This window comes from Magnolia sinica, chromosome 4 (genome assembly GCF_029962835.1).
Source record: "Magnolia sinica isolate HGM2019 chromosome 4, MsV1, whole genome shotgun sequence".
NCBI classification, from domain to species: domain Eukaryota; kingdom Viridiplantae; phylum Streptophyta; class Magnoliopsida; order Magnoliales; family Magnoliaceae; genus Magnolia; species Magnolia sinica.
The window spans coordinates 27,750,948-27,765,510 of record NC_080576.1 but is presented as its reverse complement, the minus strand read 5'-3'; the positions used below and the strand labels follow the sequence as shown (position 1 = coordinate 27,765,510).

Here is a 14,563-nt window from a genome sequence, read left to right as displayed (position 1 = left end):
TGTGTGTATATATATATGGGAAAAGGTACTATGCGCTCGCCCTCACGAGTCTGTCCCATGAGGTCGAGCTGTGTAGGCCCCACCGTGATGCGTTTCAAACATCTACCCCATCAGTCAGATGCACCATTCTATCTTGGGCCTAGGTCTCAAAAATCAAGTCAATCCGGGACTTGTGTGAGCCACACCACATACAGAAGTGGAGAGGGGTTGTGCACCATTAAAACATTCATAACCATTTTTTGGGCCCCACCGAGATGTGGTTTGTAAATCCAGCCCATCCATTATGTGTGTCCCAATTGGATGAGGGTTCAGACCAAGTTTCAGATGCATGCAAATTTCAGGTGAGCCCCACCAAGTGCTTTTATATGTTTTAATGGTGTCTTCACATGATTTTAGATGGTATGGCCCACCTGAGTTTCGTATACGGTTGATTTTTGGGATTCCTATAATTTAAAGGGACCCATCAAATGCACAGTGTTGATGGTCGATACGCATCACAGTGGGGCCCACACAGCTCGACCTCACGGGAGCTTATCATGAGGTCGAGCGCATAGTACCTTTTCCTATATATATATATATATATATATATATATATATGTCACCATGAAACTGGGTCATATCGCCCATTATCATGCCATTTCGGGCCGAAACTGTCCGTTAAATCAATTGGTTAGTATTGGCCTATTAGACGATGTGTATACCGGTCTCAGACGATCTTTTGGACCTTGCCATTTGCATGCATGCTTTGGGTGATGCGTTTATTGCACTTTTATCATATCCTTCCACATCAAAAAGAGATTTGCTCGAAGACATCTCGTAATAAGATATGCCGCGACGCTAGCCGTGATCCAAACCGTTTATTTAATAGGGTTGCCGTTGTATGGGGATGCCCGATGGAAATCTCTAATTCGAAATTTCAATCTTTTGATTATGCAAAGCTATGGTGACCGTTTATACAATCAAAGGGTTCAAATAATCAAACTGAGAGCTTTTTATTTGTTGTCTTTTCACTATTCAAAGTGAGAATTATCAAATAAACGGTTCGGATTATTGTAAAACTAACGGAATTCAAAGGCTAGAGTTGCGACGCACCGTGTTGTACTACATTCGAGCAATTCTCATTCTAAAAGAAAAAGAGTAATGACTTTTCCATCCATTTAGTCCAACCGACTTTCTTGGGCCATAATGTCAAACTCTCATCGGTCAGATGAGATCCGATCCATGGCATGAAATTAATGGACCAGATAAGTGCTAACAAAAGCTAGTTCAACTCGGAAAAGAAAGATAGCAACGGGTGGATAGCACTATAGATTGCTTGTGTCTCACAAATACCACTAACAATTTGAAGGGTGGATAGCAAAAACAGATGGATATAATTAAAAGGCCGCTCTTTAGATGGTATGATATTTTGATGGGTCTGATTTTAGCAAAGTAGCCCGAAAGTGTGATGGGGTCCAGATGGATGCCTTGACCTCTTTAAGCTCGATACTGTTATATTTGTATCGTGGAATTGACTAAGCATTTATGCATTAATAATAGAGATTTAATGTTTTATTCTTAAAGGGTGGTTGATGGGGAAGATATTCCAATTCCTATATATAGGTTACGTAAATCCTGATCTTTCACACATTACACTTTTAAGAGAAACTTCAATGGAACTAGAGTATCTTGTGTTGGTAAAGGGATCAAGACATCTATTTATATAAAAGAAAGTTAGAAAAGCTTACCCATCACACTTCTCTCCTTCAGGGTCTCCATATCGTAGGTTTCTATATCCTGCTTAATAACCATGTATAGGAATCAAGATTCTAGCGTTTTACCCCGAACATATTTATAATTATCATAATTGTAGTAAGAGATCTATTGAATCACTCCATCTAAATAATCCAAATAGTCAGATCTAAACCGGCGATCATGTGTGGCCCACCTGATAAGAGTCTTACACAGACATCCAATAAAACTCATTTGCAATAAAACTCATTTGCACCATGATATGGTACAAACTAACTGTATAAGATCGTTCCTTTACTGTATGTTGTCATTCATTCCCTCCACTTTTTTCAGCTCCACTGAAGTTAGCATGAGAAGCTTATGTAGAGTGGAGGCATTGTTTGTCTTTTCTAAGGAAACAGACCCAGAAAGTTGGCACACAAACACTCAAAGGAACAACTCATCAAGAAAAAACAAACAGATACTTCTATTTCTCAATCAAACAAAAAGATAGAAAATAAAAAATAAAAAATCAAAGCACCCATCTCTCAATTATTTCATTCCATTTCAAAAAACCATACACCCATAAATCCCCCCTCACCCATCCATACAAGTGCTTGCAATAACTGCTACAACAACAAAAAATGATACACCTTGTGTCGCTAGTGATAGTCATGATGGTGGTGGTGGTGGTGGTGCCACACCACTTGGGTGGTGGCCCGGCGTTAGCCGCCATCACTGACGGTGGTTTCCAGCACTTAAACGTGCAAGAATCGATCACGGGGTTTGAAATCCAGCCATCGGAAATGATGGGTCCTCACCAATTCTCGAAAACTGATTACAACGAAGGTGATTCGGTGTGGCGATTGAAGTTACTGCACCGTGACGTGATCTCGACCGCAAACTTCTCAAGCCAGCGTCATCGGTTTGATGAACGCTTGAAAAGAGATGCGAGGAGGGTGGCAAGCTTGACTCGACGACTTACACGTGCTGGTTACCGGGTGGAGGATTTCGGGTCGGGTATAGTATCAGGTATGGATGAAGGAAGCTGGGAATATCTGGTGCAGATAGGTGTAGGCAGTCCACCAAGAAATCAATACATGGTTATTGATTCAGGAAGTGATATTGTATGGGTCCAGTGTCAGCCTTGTCAGCAATGCTACAAGCAATCTGACCCGGTATTTAACCCAGCCGACTCAGTTTCATTCGCTGGCGTAGCTTGTGACTCTGCAATCTGCGGCCAGCTCGAGAATGCAGGCTGTCATGCCGGTCGGTGCCGCTACGAGGTCTCATACGGAGATGGGTCGTACACAAAGGGTACGGTTGCATTGGAGACGCTAACCTTCGAGCGAACCACGGTTCGTAACGTAGCCATTGGATGTGGTCATAGAAACCATGGGTTATTCTTCGGTGCAGCCGGTCTACTGGGGTTGGGTGGTGGGTCGATGTCATTCGTGGGTCAGCTCGGTGGACAGATGGGCGGTGCATTTGGATATTGTCTCGTGAGCCGTGGAACCGACTCGTCTGGATCACTGGTCTTCGGTCGATCTTCCATGCCAACTGGCGCTGCATGGGTCCCACTTCTTCGGAACCCGCGAGCTCCTAGCTTCTACTACGTTGGACTCACAGGGCTCGGTGTAGGTGGCACGCGAGTCCCCCTGTCTGAGGACGTGTTCCAGCTCACAACATCAGGAGATGGGGGCGTTGTCATGGATACTGGGACTGCAGTCACGAGGCTTTCCAAGCCGGCTTATGAGGCACTGAGAGACGCGTTCGTCGCTGGTACTGTGAACCTACCAACGGCTACGGGGCCATCGCTGTTCGACACGTGTTATGATCTCTCTGGTTTTGAATCAGTGCGGGTTCCGACAGTGTCGTTTTATTTCTCAGGTGGGGCTATATTGACAATTCCGGCTAGGAATTATCTGATTCCTGTGGATGGGATGGGGAAGTTCTGTTTTGCATTTGCGCCATCAGCTTATGGGCTTTCTATAATAGGAAATATTCAACAGGAGGGGATTCAGATATCATTTGATGCTGCAAATGGGTTTGTGGGCTTTGGGCCCAACACTTGTTAAGTAATGTAAGAGATGTTAATGAAGATGAAAAAGAGTTTTGGTGGAGTTTGATGTAATAATAATAGCAATATGGTACTGGTAGAGAGTGAGAGTGGTGTAAGTACAGTGAATTATAGGGTAATATAGGTGTTTGAGAAGATGGAAAACCTTGTAAAAGAAATAAATCTACTCTTTATCTTATTTTCAAGTGGAAATTTTGGTTAAGGAAAATTAATTGGCATTTTCAAAGTTTTGGTTAGAATTGTGGATGTTGGTTTCTTCCAAAAGATGAAAACAAAAACATGTTAAATGTCGATTTTCATGATTATTAGAGGCAGTTCTCACCATTTGACTATTAACCTTTTATCATTTTCATGGAAAACAACAGTTCAAATCAAATAATGGAATTATTGTTAAACTCTGCAGCTTTCGTTCCTTTAGATTCTTAGTTTTATATTTCCATGCTATGAGTTTTGTCCAAACAACCTACAATCTTACAGAGAGAGAGAGAGAGAGCACTCTCTCTCTCTCTCTCTCTCTCTCAAGAAAAAAAAAATGTGGTGGGACCATGGAACCATAAGCATTTGAAGCTCTCACTTGGGTCAGTGATCTCCATCAAATATGACCTCTCTCTCTCTCTCTCTCTCTCTCTCTCTCTCTCTCTCTCTCTCAAGAAATGTGGTGGGATCAGTAATCCCCCTCAAACATAACCCAAGTTGGTGAGACCCAAGCAACAACTAGTACCAGGGCCTTTGGCCTTTGAAACTGTGAGAGGACTCCTACCTAACCTCTATCTTTAGCTTGGGTTTTGGTACCCTTTATTGGGTGTGGGTGTGTCCCGTCTTAGGTTATGTTTTCCATTTGGGCCCACATTAAAAGGGTATTGTTTAGTGCAATGGGAGAAAGGGAGAATATCACCAAAGACTGGATTTTGCCAAAGGGCTTGAGACTTTTTCTTTGGTTGGATGGCACACCACAAAAAAGTCCCCCACTAAAAATCTGCCCTTCCAAACACTTGATAAGTCATTGTAGTGACTGAATGTGATGTCACTTCAGATTCCTTACACGTCTTACTTGATATACGATCTCCACCCCAGGATATGGACAGCACAAGTGGGGCCCACGGCTCAGGTTCCATACCATTGGTTTTGTTAGGTCCCCTGGGGATGCTTTACGCCTCAGAGATATTTTATATATATATATATATATATATATATATATATAGGACAACCCTAGCCTTACAATTTTTTGGGCTCTCGGCCTTCAAATAGGGTACACGACGATGCCTGTTCAACCCAGAAAGGCCTACCATTGGTGGCTAGAATATTCGAGGCAAGGAGTTCTTGGCACTCCTTCCACGGGGTTTCACATCAGAGCCTCTCGCGAACATCCATCTACTGGGCCCAACCTTGGATGGTTCATGGCATAAGCTAGCACACATGAAGCTGGGATGGACATGATGAGGTCGACCACCATCTTCCTCAAGGATAACTACTCCAAGTCTATGGAGTTTCTTTGTATTCTCACAGAAATTCCTCAAATCACAACTAAATTTTAATAAAAATTGAAAATTAACTTGATGGATAATAAAAACGAGTTTACAATAGTGATATCAATTTACGAAGAAATTTCATAATCAAACTCCAACTCAAACTCTCTAAAATCGTGACTTACTATAAATAGTGTAAACTTACTATTTATATTTATAGATGGTCATGATTTCTACTAGACTTCAGTTTTAGGCTAAAATTAGTAAGTGTCCAATTTGGCCTAATCATGTTATTTCCCTAATTTTTTTAAAACTCTTTTCATATTGGGCATGACTCCTAAAATTCAATCGATCAAAAGTTATGATTAAACTATAACTTCCTATAAATAGTAAAAATGGATATAAAATGGATTTTCAACCGTTGATTTGATAGAATCTCGCAAATTCAACGTGGATACCAGTGTTGGTTGGCTAAAGTAGCTTCTCCTATCCCAAAATCATATTAGGTACATCAAATAAGTCATTTCAATTTTCAATATATGCCTGTTTTAAGGTTCTAATGGTGCGGATCACTTCCACCTCCGATCGAACCTTCTCTGGTCCATCTTGGCCAATGAAATTGTTTGCGACCCACTCTACATCAATACATCAGGTGAACTTGGACTTTTGCTCGACTAATGTGAACCGTCGGGTGCTTTATTTTTAACCATCCAACATTTACTAGAAAATCGATTAGCATGTCTAATATCCTATTGGATTTACGGCTCAAATCATCAGAGGTGGGCCACTTAGCCAGGGCAGGTCTTGTTGAGCTATCAAACCAGGCCTCATGCTGAAAAGATCCTATCTTTCCATGAACTAATTATCTCTGGTATCAAACAGCATATCCATCCGTTAACATCGTAGACCACAGACTACGTGTCACACATGTATGAGATCCAGGCCATTCATCTGATAGGCCTACTGCCCACATAGCAGATCCCAAAGAAACTCACTGGTCCGAGGATCCTAACCTCCTCATGTGCTTGTGGTCACATGGGAATGAGATCGCGACCATTCATCAGATGATGATGATGATGGCCATTTTCTTTTTTAACTTCGATGGGATCAGATATCTAAATGTCAGTTGCGTCATTGGACGGACCGTGCGTCTTTTACTGGCAGCCTTGCCAAAGCTACGCTTGTCCGAGCCAGTATTTCTCATCTTCCTGCCCTCTCACCATCATCCATCTGACACGTGCTGCAGTCCAAACCACGACATTCCACGTGAAGAAGAGGTCAATGCCAAAGACAGACAGAAAGTACGTGTTTGGGTTGCGCGAGGTGACCCACGACAGCAACTCTTGATACCATGAATCTCAGCCCTTCCCTCCTACCCAGAAAATAAAAATAAAAATCTGACGCGTACTGAGATTCAGTGCAGCGCAGGCATCTCCCACCGTCCGATAGTGTTGGCCTGGAATCTCAATACGCATTTCAAAAAGAGGACTAATCACCTACAGGCAATGTACAACACATTACGGTACAGCACCATCTTATCTGCTAACATGTAAGTTGTGGTGGACATCGGTGCCGTGAAAACTGTAGGCCCAAACATGAAGATCAACTGGCACAAGAATCAGGTCAATCCTCATCAAATGGGCTCCACCATTTCAATGGACAACCTAGTAGTCTCATTCAACATAGGTGTGGCCCACCTAATAAACAGATTATCTTGATTTTCGAGAAGGGTGATCTCCATGGTGGGTACTATTTTTTTCATGGTAAGGATTTCCTACACAAGCGACATGTTGGCTTGAATATATGTCTCTGAAGATTGGCATTTCTAGGTGTCCTTGTTTTCCTTCAGCTATCTTTAAATGATGGAAGAAGATGCATGTGGGCACCATGCGCACTGAAGTCTGTGGCAGACATGCAGAAGTCTCATTCAACAACTGATCAAAATCAGGGATGGTGATGAGAAGGGCTCCACATCCCATCTACATCCAACTTTGATAAGACACTTACATATTCAACCTTCTTACTGTAATTTAAACGATTTCTGGCCAAAAGATATCGACTCCTCCCACATTCAATTATTATACCATCCCACTCGACTAGCTTTTGGCCAATTTTACCCCCCGCAATTAGTTTCCATGTAAATAACTTCTTGAAAATTCAAAGAACAGTGGGAAAACATTTTAATTGAAGTTGGCATTTTAGAAACTGAAAAATGTAATTGTTATCTAACGTATAAAAAACTTATGAACGACTTAGATTTTACTCGCAAAAGGTAAAGACAATTTACCCTCTCATTTAGTTTCAGTAGCTAGAACTGCGGGACATAGATAGGGTTTTCACCCAAACAAAGGGCATTTTTATAATTTCACAACTCCTCTCTGGCTTTCTAAAAGCGCACCGATTTTCTCTCCCCCGTCTCGCTTCTTTCCTCTCCATGTGTGTATCACACATGTGCCATACCCATACTAGTAGCATTAAAAAAGAAATTACAAGAAGCATAAGTGGTGTGAACAAGGAGTTAGGCCTATCAAAAATTCATGCATTTACAGTCAGTTTGCCTCATTTAATCTGTGCATTTCACATGAAGCAAAATAATTACCTTTGCCCTCTGGCCTCAGTAACTCTGATTCTACCATAAGATTTATATGAATTACATTTTACAAGCCGCGTTCAAACCATAAATAGGTATCTCAAATCTTCAACCGTCAGCCGAGTCGCAAAGTTCCCTGTTTGGTCCTCTCCAAATGCGGACGAAACCATTTTCCTCTTCTCTTCCTGAAGAGTCCGAACAGACAAGATCTTAAATATCAGTAAATAACCCGGAACGGAAGCTCATCAGTGCACGAATGTAACAGAAATACGAATATCTCATTCAAGAACACCAAAACGAATGGATTACTGAAATCAAATGAAAATATATTTCAGCATATTTGAAATAACACCCAGATAATGTAAGTTCCAACGGGTGCGCATCTGACAAACAAAACCATGACACTCTCATTCACTGAGGGCTAAAGCAAATGATGGCTGTCCTGGGTGAATGTCTTCATGCACACCCCAGTAGCGCTTTCTTTTTCATAGATACACGAACCTTAGTAAAAACACACATGTGCGTGCGCGCGCGCACACACACACACACTCACAGGGAGGGAGGGAGGGAGAGTACTTCAAAGATGTAAATGGGCTTGCTGGGCTGTTGGGCTCGTGGGCCAGGTCATCACAGGCCAATTTCATTTTAAGGCCTTTGGGTCACAGGGCTGATATTGGCCTAGATTTAAAGGCCAAGCTTGGATCCAAGCCCTATAATAACAACCATACCCCAGGCTTGGGCCTAACTTTCAGGCCTGCAAGCCAGTTCCAGGCTTAAAATTCAGGTCCAAAGAGTAAATATCCTGGTTTTGGGCTAACAAGAACCGGCCTGTTCGCAGATCCACTCCCATAAGAAAGGTTCACAGCTCCACTCCCATAAGAAAAACTTTTCATACCCTCAGTTGGCAAGGGTATGAAGAGACAGCTTTAGGAAGTAAAAAAGAACTCTAAATGCACTAGAAGCAAATTAGAGAGCTTTGCAATTGTGGTCATGACAGCAAGAGTAGGAGAATAAGGGCCCCACGAAGTGCCACAGGCCCACAACCCAAGCCAGGAAGTAACATGAACCACACGTTAGGGGCAGGTAAACAAGCATGAAATTACACAAATGATAGACCATACTTTCCAAAAATGCAAACTGTACTGCAATGCCAAATACAACTAAATCAGCACTAAAGTAGATGTTTCACTGTCAGCAAGAATATGCATATTTCACACATTGGCAAGGCATTGGGTCCTGAGTATTCTGACAATCTATGCGTCTAAAAAAGTTCAATGCCATTAATTCTTCTTTAGTAAACATAAAAGTTTTCAAAAGCAAGTTCCTCACACGTCCACAAAATTTCAAACATCTGGGATCTACAATTCTATATACTTGGAATCAACTTCTATAAATTGTTATCAAGGGTAGCAATGGGCTGGTATGCCTAATGGGTAACCGAGCCCAGCCCATCACAGGCTGGGTATGAGTGTGGGTCTGGGTCTGGGTATTAATTTGCGCCCGATTAATAATTAGGATGTATGCCGGGATACCCTTGCACACACATGAAACCGGCCCAAATCCAATCAGACTATATATTATGTGTTCATATACAAGCCCTATATTATATTTGGCCACTTCTAAGTAATCTATAATCAGTAACTATAATTAGTAATAATGATTAACACTTTAATTCACAAAACTAGGAAAAAGGAGGCAGGTTCCTTTACAACTTTGTGTGGGGCCCACTTGGAGTGTTTAGTATCTTCCAATCTACCAACTTGTGTGTGCAGTCGTCTAACATGTCCAACAAGGTCATTTCATCATGAAAGTGGGATGCCCAATCTGGAACATGTTCTTAGTGTTTTTTTTTTTTTTTTAGATACTGAATTTTATTAGAGGCCAAAAGGCCAAAAGGCCAAAAAGAGAAACAAAGCAGAAAAAAGCAAAGCAAAGAACAGAAAAATAGAATACAACAGCCTTAAGGCCCCTGGAACCCAAAAAACTGTCAGGGCAGCCAATCTCTCAAAAAGCCATTCACCCTGCTAGAAACCCCTGATGCCGAACTACTTAGATTTCTAAAGCATCAATCGTTTCTTTCCGCCCAGATACCCCAAAGGACAGCCATCAGAGATAAGCCCCATTTAAATTTCTTGTTTCTCTTCCATTCATCTGCGAACCAGGAGCGAAACAGATCTTCAATCAAAGCCAGCATTAGCCAATGGACTTTTACTGTAGCACACTGTTCCAAATTTCCCTGGTGAAGCAGTGAATGAAGATATGATCCAATGATTCAGCATCCTCGTGGCATAGCAAGCTGACGTTGGTGAGGAACATGGATCTTTTGCAAAGGTTGTCCACAGAATGCGGTTTCTACCAGCTAACCAAGTAAATGCAGCCACTTTCAGGGGAGCTCCAACTGACCAAACTAGCAAGGTGTGACAATCATGAGGCTGGTTAGAGGAGCAGGAAATTCTGGAATACAGAGATTTCACCCAAAAATTCCCGGAGGTGATGTTTCCAAATCACAGAGTCACCCTCATCCTGAGATGGTCTCTGATCCCCCGCAAGTAAGAGAGGGAAATCAATTGTTCAACCTCATCATCCAGAAGATTCATCTGACAAGGGGGAAGCCACACTCCCCTTTCCTCTGAACTAGAAAAACAGTTAGCAACAGAGATCTCCAGAACCGAACAAATAACCGTGAGAGACAAGAAGGCCTCACAAAGAGGAGACTCACCCCACCAAGTATCCTCCCAGAATCTGATACGAGAACCATCCACGAGAAAACACCATTCCTTGATGAACATAAGGGGCCACCTTAGCGATAGATTTCCAGATATGGAAAGCATGGTACAGGGAGGATTCCTTAACCCACCATCCCGTATGAGTTGGAACGTACTTAACAGCAATAGTAGATTTCCAAAGACTTCACTCTTCTTTCCCAAACCTCCAAATCCATTTTCCAGCAGGGCCGAATTGACCTCATCCTGCCTCTTGATCACTGCCCTTCTAGCAGAAAAGGGCGAGCAGACCTCCTTCCAATTCAACAAATGGAATTGACTAGACGTTGCACCACTACGCCACATAAAATCCCTTCTAAGTATATCAATTCTATCAATGACAAACCTTAGACAACAAAAAAGAGAGAATAAAGGGGAAGGTTGGAAAGGGAAGCTTAGATGAGAATAACTCTACCCTCCAATGAGAGAAGCTTACTCTTCCAGGGAGAGAGCTTTCTCTCCATCCTCTCCTAGACTTTTATCTCATAAGAGTTTTGCAGGCATATTGATGTGGAGAGGAAGGCCAAGTAGGAGGATGGGAAGGAGCCCACACGACAACCAAACAGCGAGGCAAATCTTCCCGTCTCAGAGGGAGATAAATTGACACACATTAACTCAGATTTAACTAGATTAACCTTAAGCCCAAAGACCATCTCAAACAGCCAGACAGTCTTCCTAAGGTTATCAACCATGGACGTGACAACTTCGCAAAATATCAGAGTATTCATCAGCAAATTGCAAATGAGTGACTTATACGGGAAATTGGGAACAAGGGAACCTTGAAACAAGTCTACAAATTGACCCTTAATCAGAAGACGACTCAAAGCTTCAGAGATAATGTGAAAGAGGAAAGACAAGAGGGGATCCCCTTGCCAAGTTCCCTAAGAGGCTTTAAAAAAGCCAAAATGGGAGCCACTGATCAAAATAAAAAATTTGGCCAACGAACACAAGTCACCATCCAACATCTCCATTTAGAAACAAAACCCATACGAACCATCATATAATCTAGAAAGCCCCAATTGACATGGTCGTACGCCTTCTCGAGATCTAACTTGCACAGGATTCCCTGCCTAACAGCCCGATAGTAGGAATCCACACAATTATGAGGGAGCAGAACGCTGTCGAGGATCTGGCGCTCTGATATGAAAGCGCTTTGAAATGGAGAGATAACTTTGCCAAGCACAACTCTGAGAATAGAGTCAAGCTCTCCTCTCTGCCCAAATACCTCTTTATGCTCTCTTTCAAACTTCACCTTGAACAATTTTAGCTTTTGGCACATCCTAAAACCCGAGTGACCAACAACATCGAAAGAGGACCAACAAGAGGAAACCAAATCATGGAAGCCTTCCACTTCAAGCCAAGCTAACTCGAAGAGGAACGGCTTAGGGCCCTAATTGATTTTGTCTGATTCAAGAAGGATAGGGTAGTGAATTGAAACGAGTTTTGGAAGGCTAGACGGACGTGCCAAAGGAAAATTACCCACCCAGTCTAGAGACAATAAATTTGTCGATTCTGGACATAGGTAGGTTAACCTGACCATTCGACAGAGTAAATTCCATGCCACCGAGGGGAAAATCCACCAGGCCATGCTCAAGGACCCAATTCGAGAAGGCCTGCATGCTACTCATGACATGACCTCCCTTATATCTTTCAGGATCAAATCTAACAACGTTGAAATCACCCCCAATGCACAAAGAAAGATTGCATCTGGAACCCATGGCTGATAACAAATCCCAGAAGGCAGGACAAAGGGTCGGGCGATTCGGGCCATAAACTCCAAAGAACACCCACCTAAACCTAGACATAACTTGTTGAAACACCAACAAAGCTGAGAAGAGACCCAACCCGAAGTCCTCTTTGATTCTAACCTTAGGATCCCACATAATTAAAATACCTTCCAAGGATCCGGTAGCATCTAACACCACCCATTCTACCCCTTTTTTACCCTAGACAGACTCAACCAACTTAGAATCCATGTTCTAGATTTTAATTTCTTAGAGGACAATGAGGCATGCTTTTGAACGCTTACAAACATCTTTAACCACAGAGCATTTATAGGGACACCCTAACCCATTGACATTCCAGCTAAGGATCTTCATTAATCACTACTCCAATCCCTCTCCCTTTCCTCATGTTTCTGGGTAAAACCACAAGCATACCCTAGTGGACCACCCCTAGATTCGCCAACTCCCTGTTATCGTTAATTAGCCCCAGAGATCTCCTAGGACTCAAGGGAGATGCAAAGCGTTGGCTTTCCCTTTCACCAGCTGAAGCAGGACGAAGCAGTCTTCATTGTGATCACCAAAAACCACAACCAGGAGACATCGTAACTGACAAATGCCGTCACAAATCCACCTCTTTCTTCTATTGGTAGAAAATAGAAGGCCAGTTCTCCTTGAGACAGAGATTGCTAGGACCGATGGCCGTTTGAAGAGGAGGAATAACTAGGGCCTCATCAAGGAGTTCATCATTAATCATCACAAGATTTTTAAAAAAATGTCGTCCCCTCCAGAAGCGACAGAGGGAGAAAGGCCATGATTGTTAGGGGACAATCATCAAAATGATGGGGATATAGTGTGGAACTAAAGCTGGAGAAGGTGGGGGTTGTAAAACACATACAGAGAGAGAACGTACCTCGCATATGTCCTCCAAAAGGGGGATAAGAGACAATTGTCGATGTTAGAGTCATCACCATAAGGGGTCAACCGCTTAGATATACCTGAAGACTGAGCCTTGACCATACGTGCATCATAACCATTCGGACGCGTCAGGCAAGGACCATGTGGCGGGAGGTTGTCAAGTCGGATTGAGGTGCAAGGACAAATTTTGAGGCTAGAATTTGAAATCTTGCAGTCAGATGAAGTAGGCCTCGAGGCCAAGTGTCCAAATAGGGACTACAAGTGTGGTGGAAGCAGGATGGGTGGAGAAACGAGAATCAACGCCGCAGGCACGTCTCTCCCATCATCCAAGGGGAGAGGCACGTGTTGCATGAGCTGTGTCCTCATTAATGCAAGGTGGCTCGACAGAATTCTCCTAAGGGAACATGGCTGAGGCGTTGCCCACCTCCTAAAAACGCCAAAGAGAGCAATGCAAGTCCATCAGCATCGCCCAATCTTCATCCAACAGATGGGTGGACGCTAGTTATCCCTCCCTCCTCGATCGAAGATCACGCATCCACGTGTTACTTCAATCACTGAAGGATGGATGATCTTAGTTGCACAATCAATCACCTTGAAAGTTGGTGGATCACGGGATAACAAAGGAGGTGCTCTCACTGGGTTCCGGGAAACACTACCATGGATTCCAGCAACTCTCTCAAAGTAGCCAAAACAAGGAAAACCACCTTCCACTGAACCATCGGAGGTAGAACCGAGCCGGAATCAACATCTTTCACCTGAACTATTTTAACCTTGACTATGTCGTCTCTGATAATAACAGTGATGAATTCCATAACCCTAGCCAGTTTTCCATCTAACACAAATCTTTACGCCCTAAAGTTCCCCCATCCAGTGTTTATCGTATCGGTATCGCATTACGTATCGCACCCTTGGATACAGATATGTATCGGTTATTGATCTAGATATATTGTTTGAATCGGGTAATGTATTGCACTTTTTGGAAAACATGGGGATATTGGTTGAATTTTTCAATGATACTTTAGGGATTGTTAAAAAGAACCTTAAAACACACTTTTAAATCATAAAATCACATAAAAAATGCACAAAATAGGTTTCCTTTGTATAGCGTCGTAAGCCATGCGTTGTCTTATTAAACTAATACAAATAACTTTTGAGTGAATTCATAATAGTTATAAATGTAAGAAGACATGAATCAGTGGATCAAGCATCATACAAGTTTGATTTCGTGTTTGGAGTGTAAGATTGCATCAAATTGGGAGAATTTGGGAATTTTTCGAATTTTCCCCGATTTCCCGCAAATCAGGCCACCTAACGTC

The 14,563-nt window shown here is 42.5% G+C and overlaps 2 protein-coding genes across 5 annotated transcripts in view; one reads left to right on the top strand and one right to left on the bottom strand.

Annotated features, from left to right (window-relative positions):
* The first annotated feature begins 2,032 nt into the window (after positions 1-2,032).
* LOC131242880 (protein ASPARTIC PROTEASE IN GUARD CELL 2-like) lies at positions 2,033-3,998 on the top strand. Its single transcript, XM_058241828.1, has one exon. The coding sequence runs from the start codon at positions 2,355-2,357 to the stop codon at positions 3,786-3,788; it is 1,434 nt and encodes a 477-aa protein (XP_058097811.1). The 5' UTR covers positions 2,033-2,354; the 3' UTR covers positions 3,789-3,998.
* A 3,760-nt stretch (positions 3,999-7,758) lies between these two features.
* Positions 7,759-14,563, bottom strand: part of LOC131242879 (helicase-like transcription factor CHR28) — a 73,466-nt gene continuing 66,661 nt past the window's right edge. For 3 of the 4 annotated variants that reach the window (XM_058241827.1, XM_058241825.1, XM_058241823.1), the window contains one exon: positions 7,759-8,031. In XM_058241827.1, coding sequence (XP_058097810.1) covers positions 7,927-8,031 — 105 coding nt within the window. In that variant the 3' untranslated portion in view covers positions 7,759-7,926. The remainder of the gene's footprint in view (positions 8,032-14,563) is intronic. The other variant, XM_058241826.1, reaches the window with a different exon arrangement.

Coding starts and splice junctions, on each gene's coding strand:
- LOC131242880 (XM_058241828.1), top strand. CDS start 2,355: ATGATACACCTTGTGTCGCTAGTGATAGTCATGATGGTGGTGGTGGTG.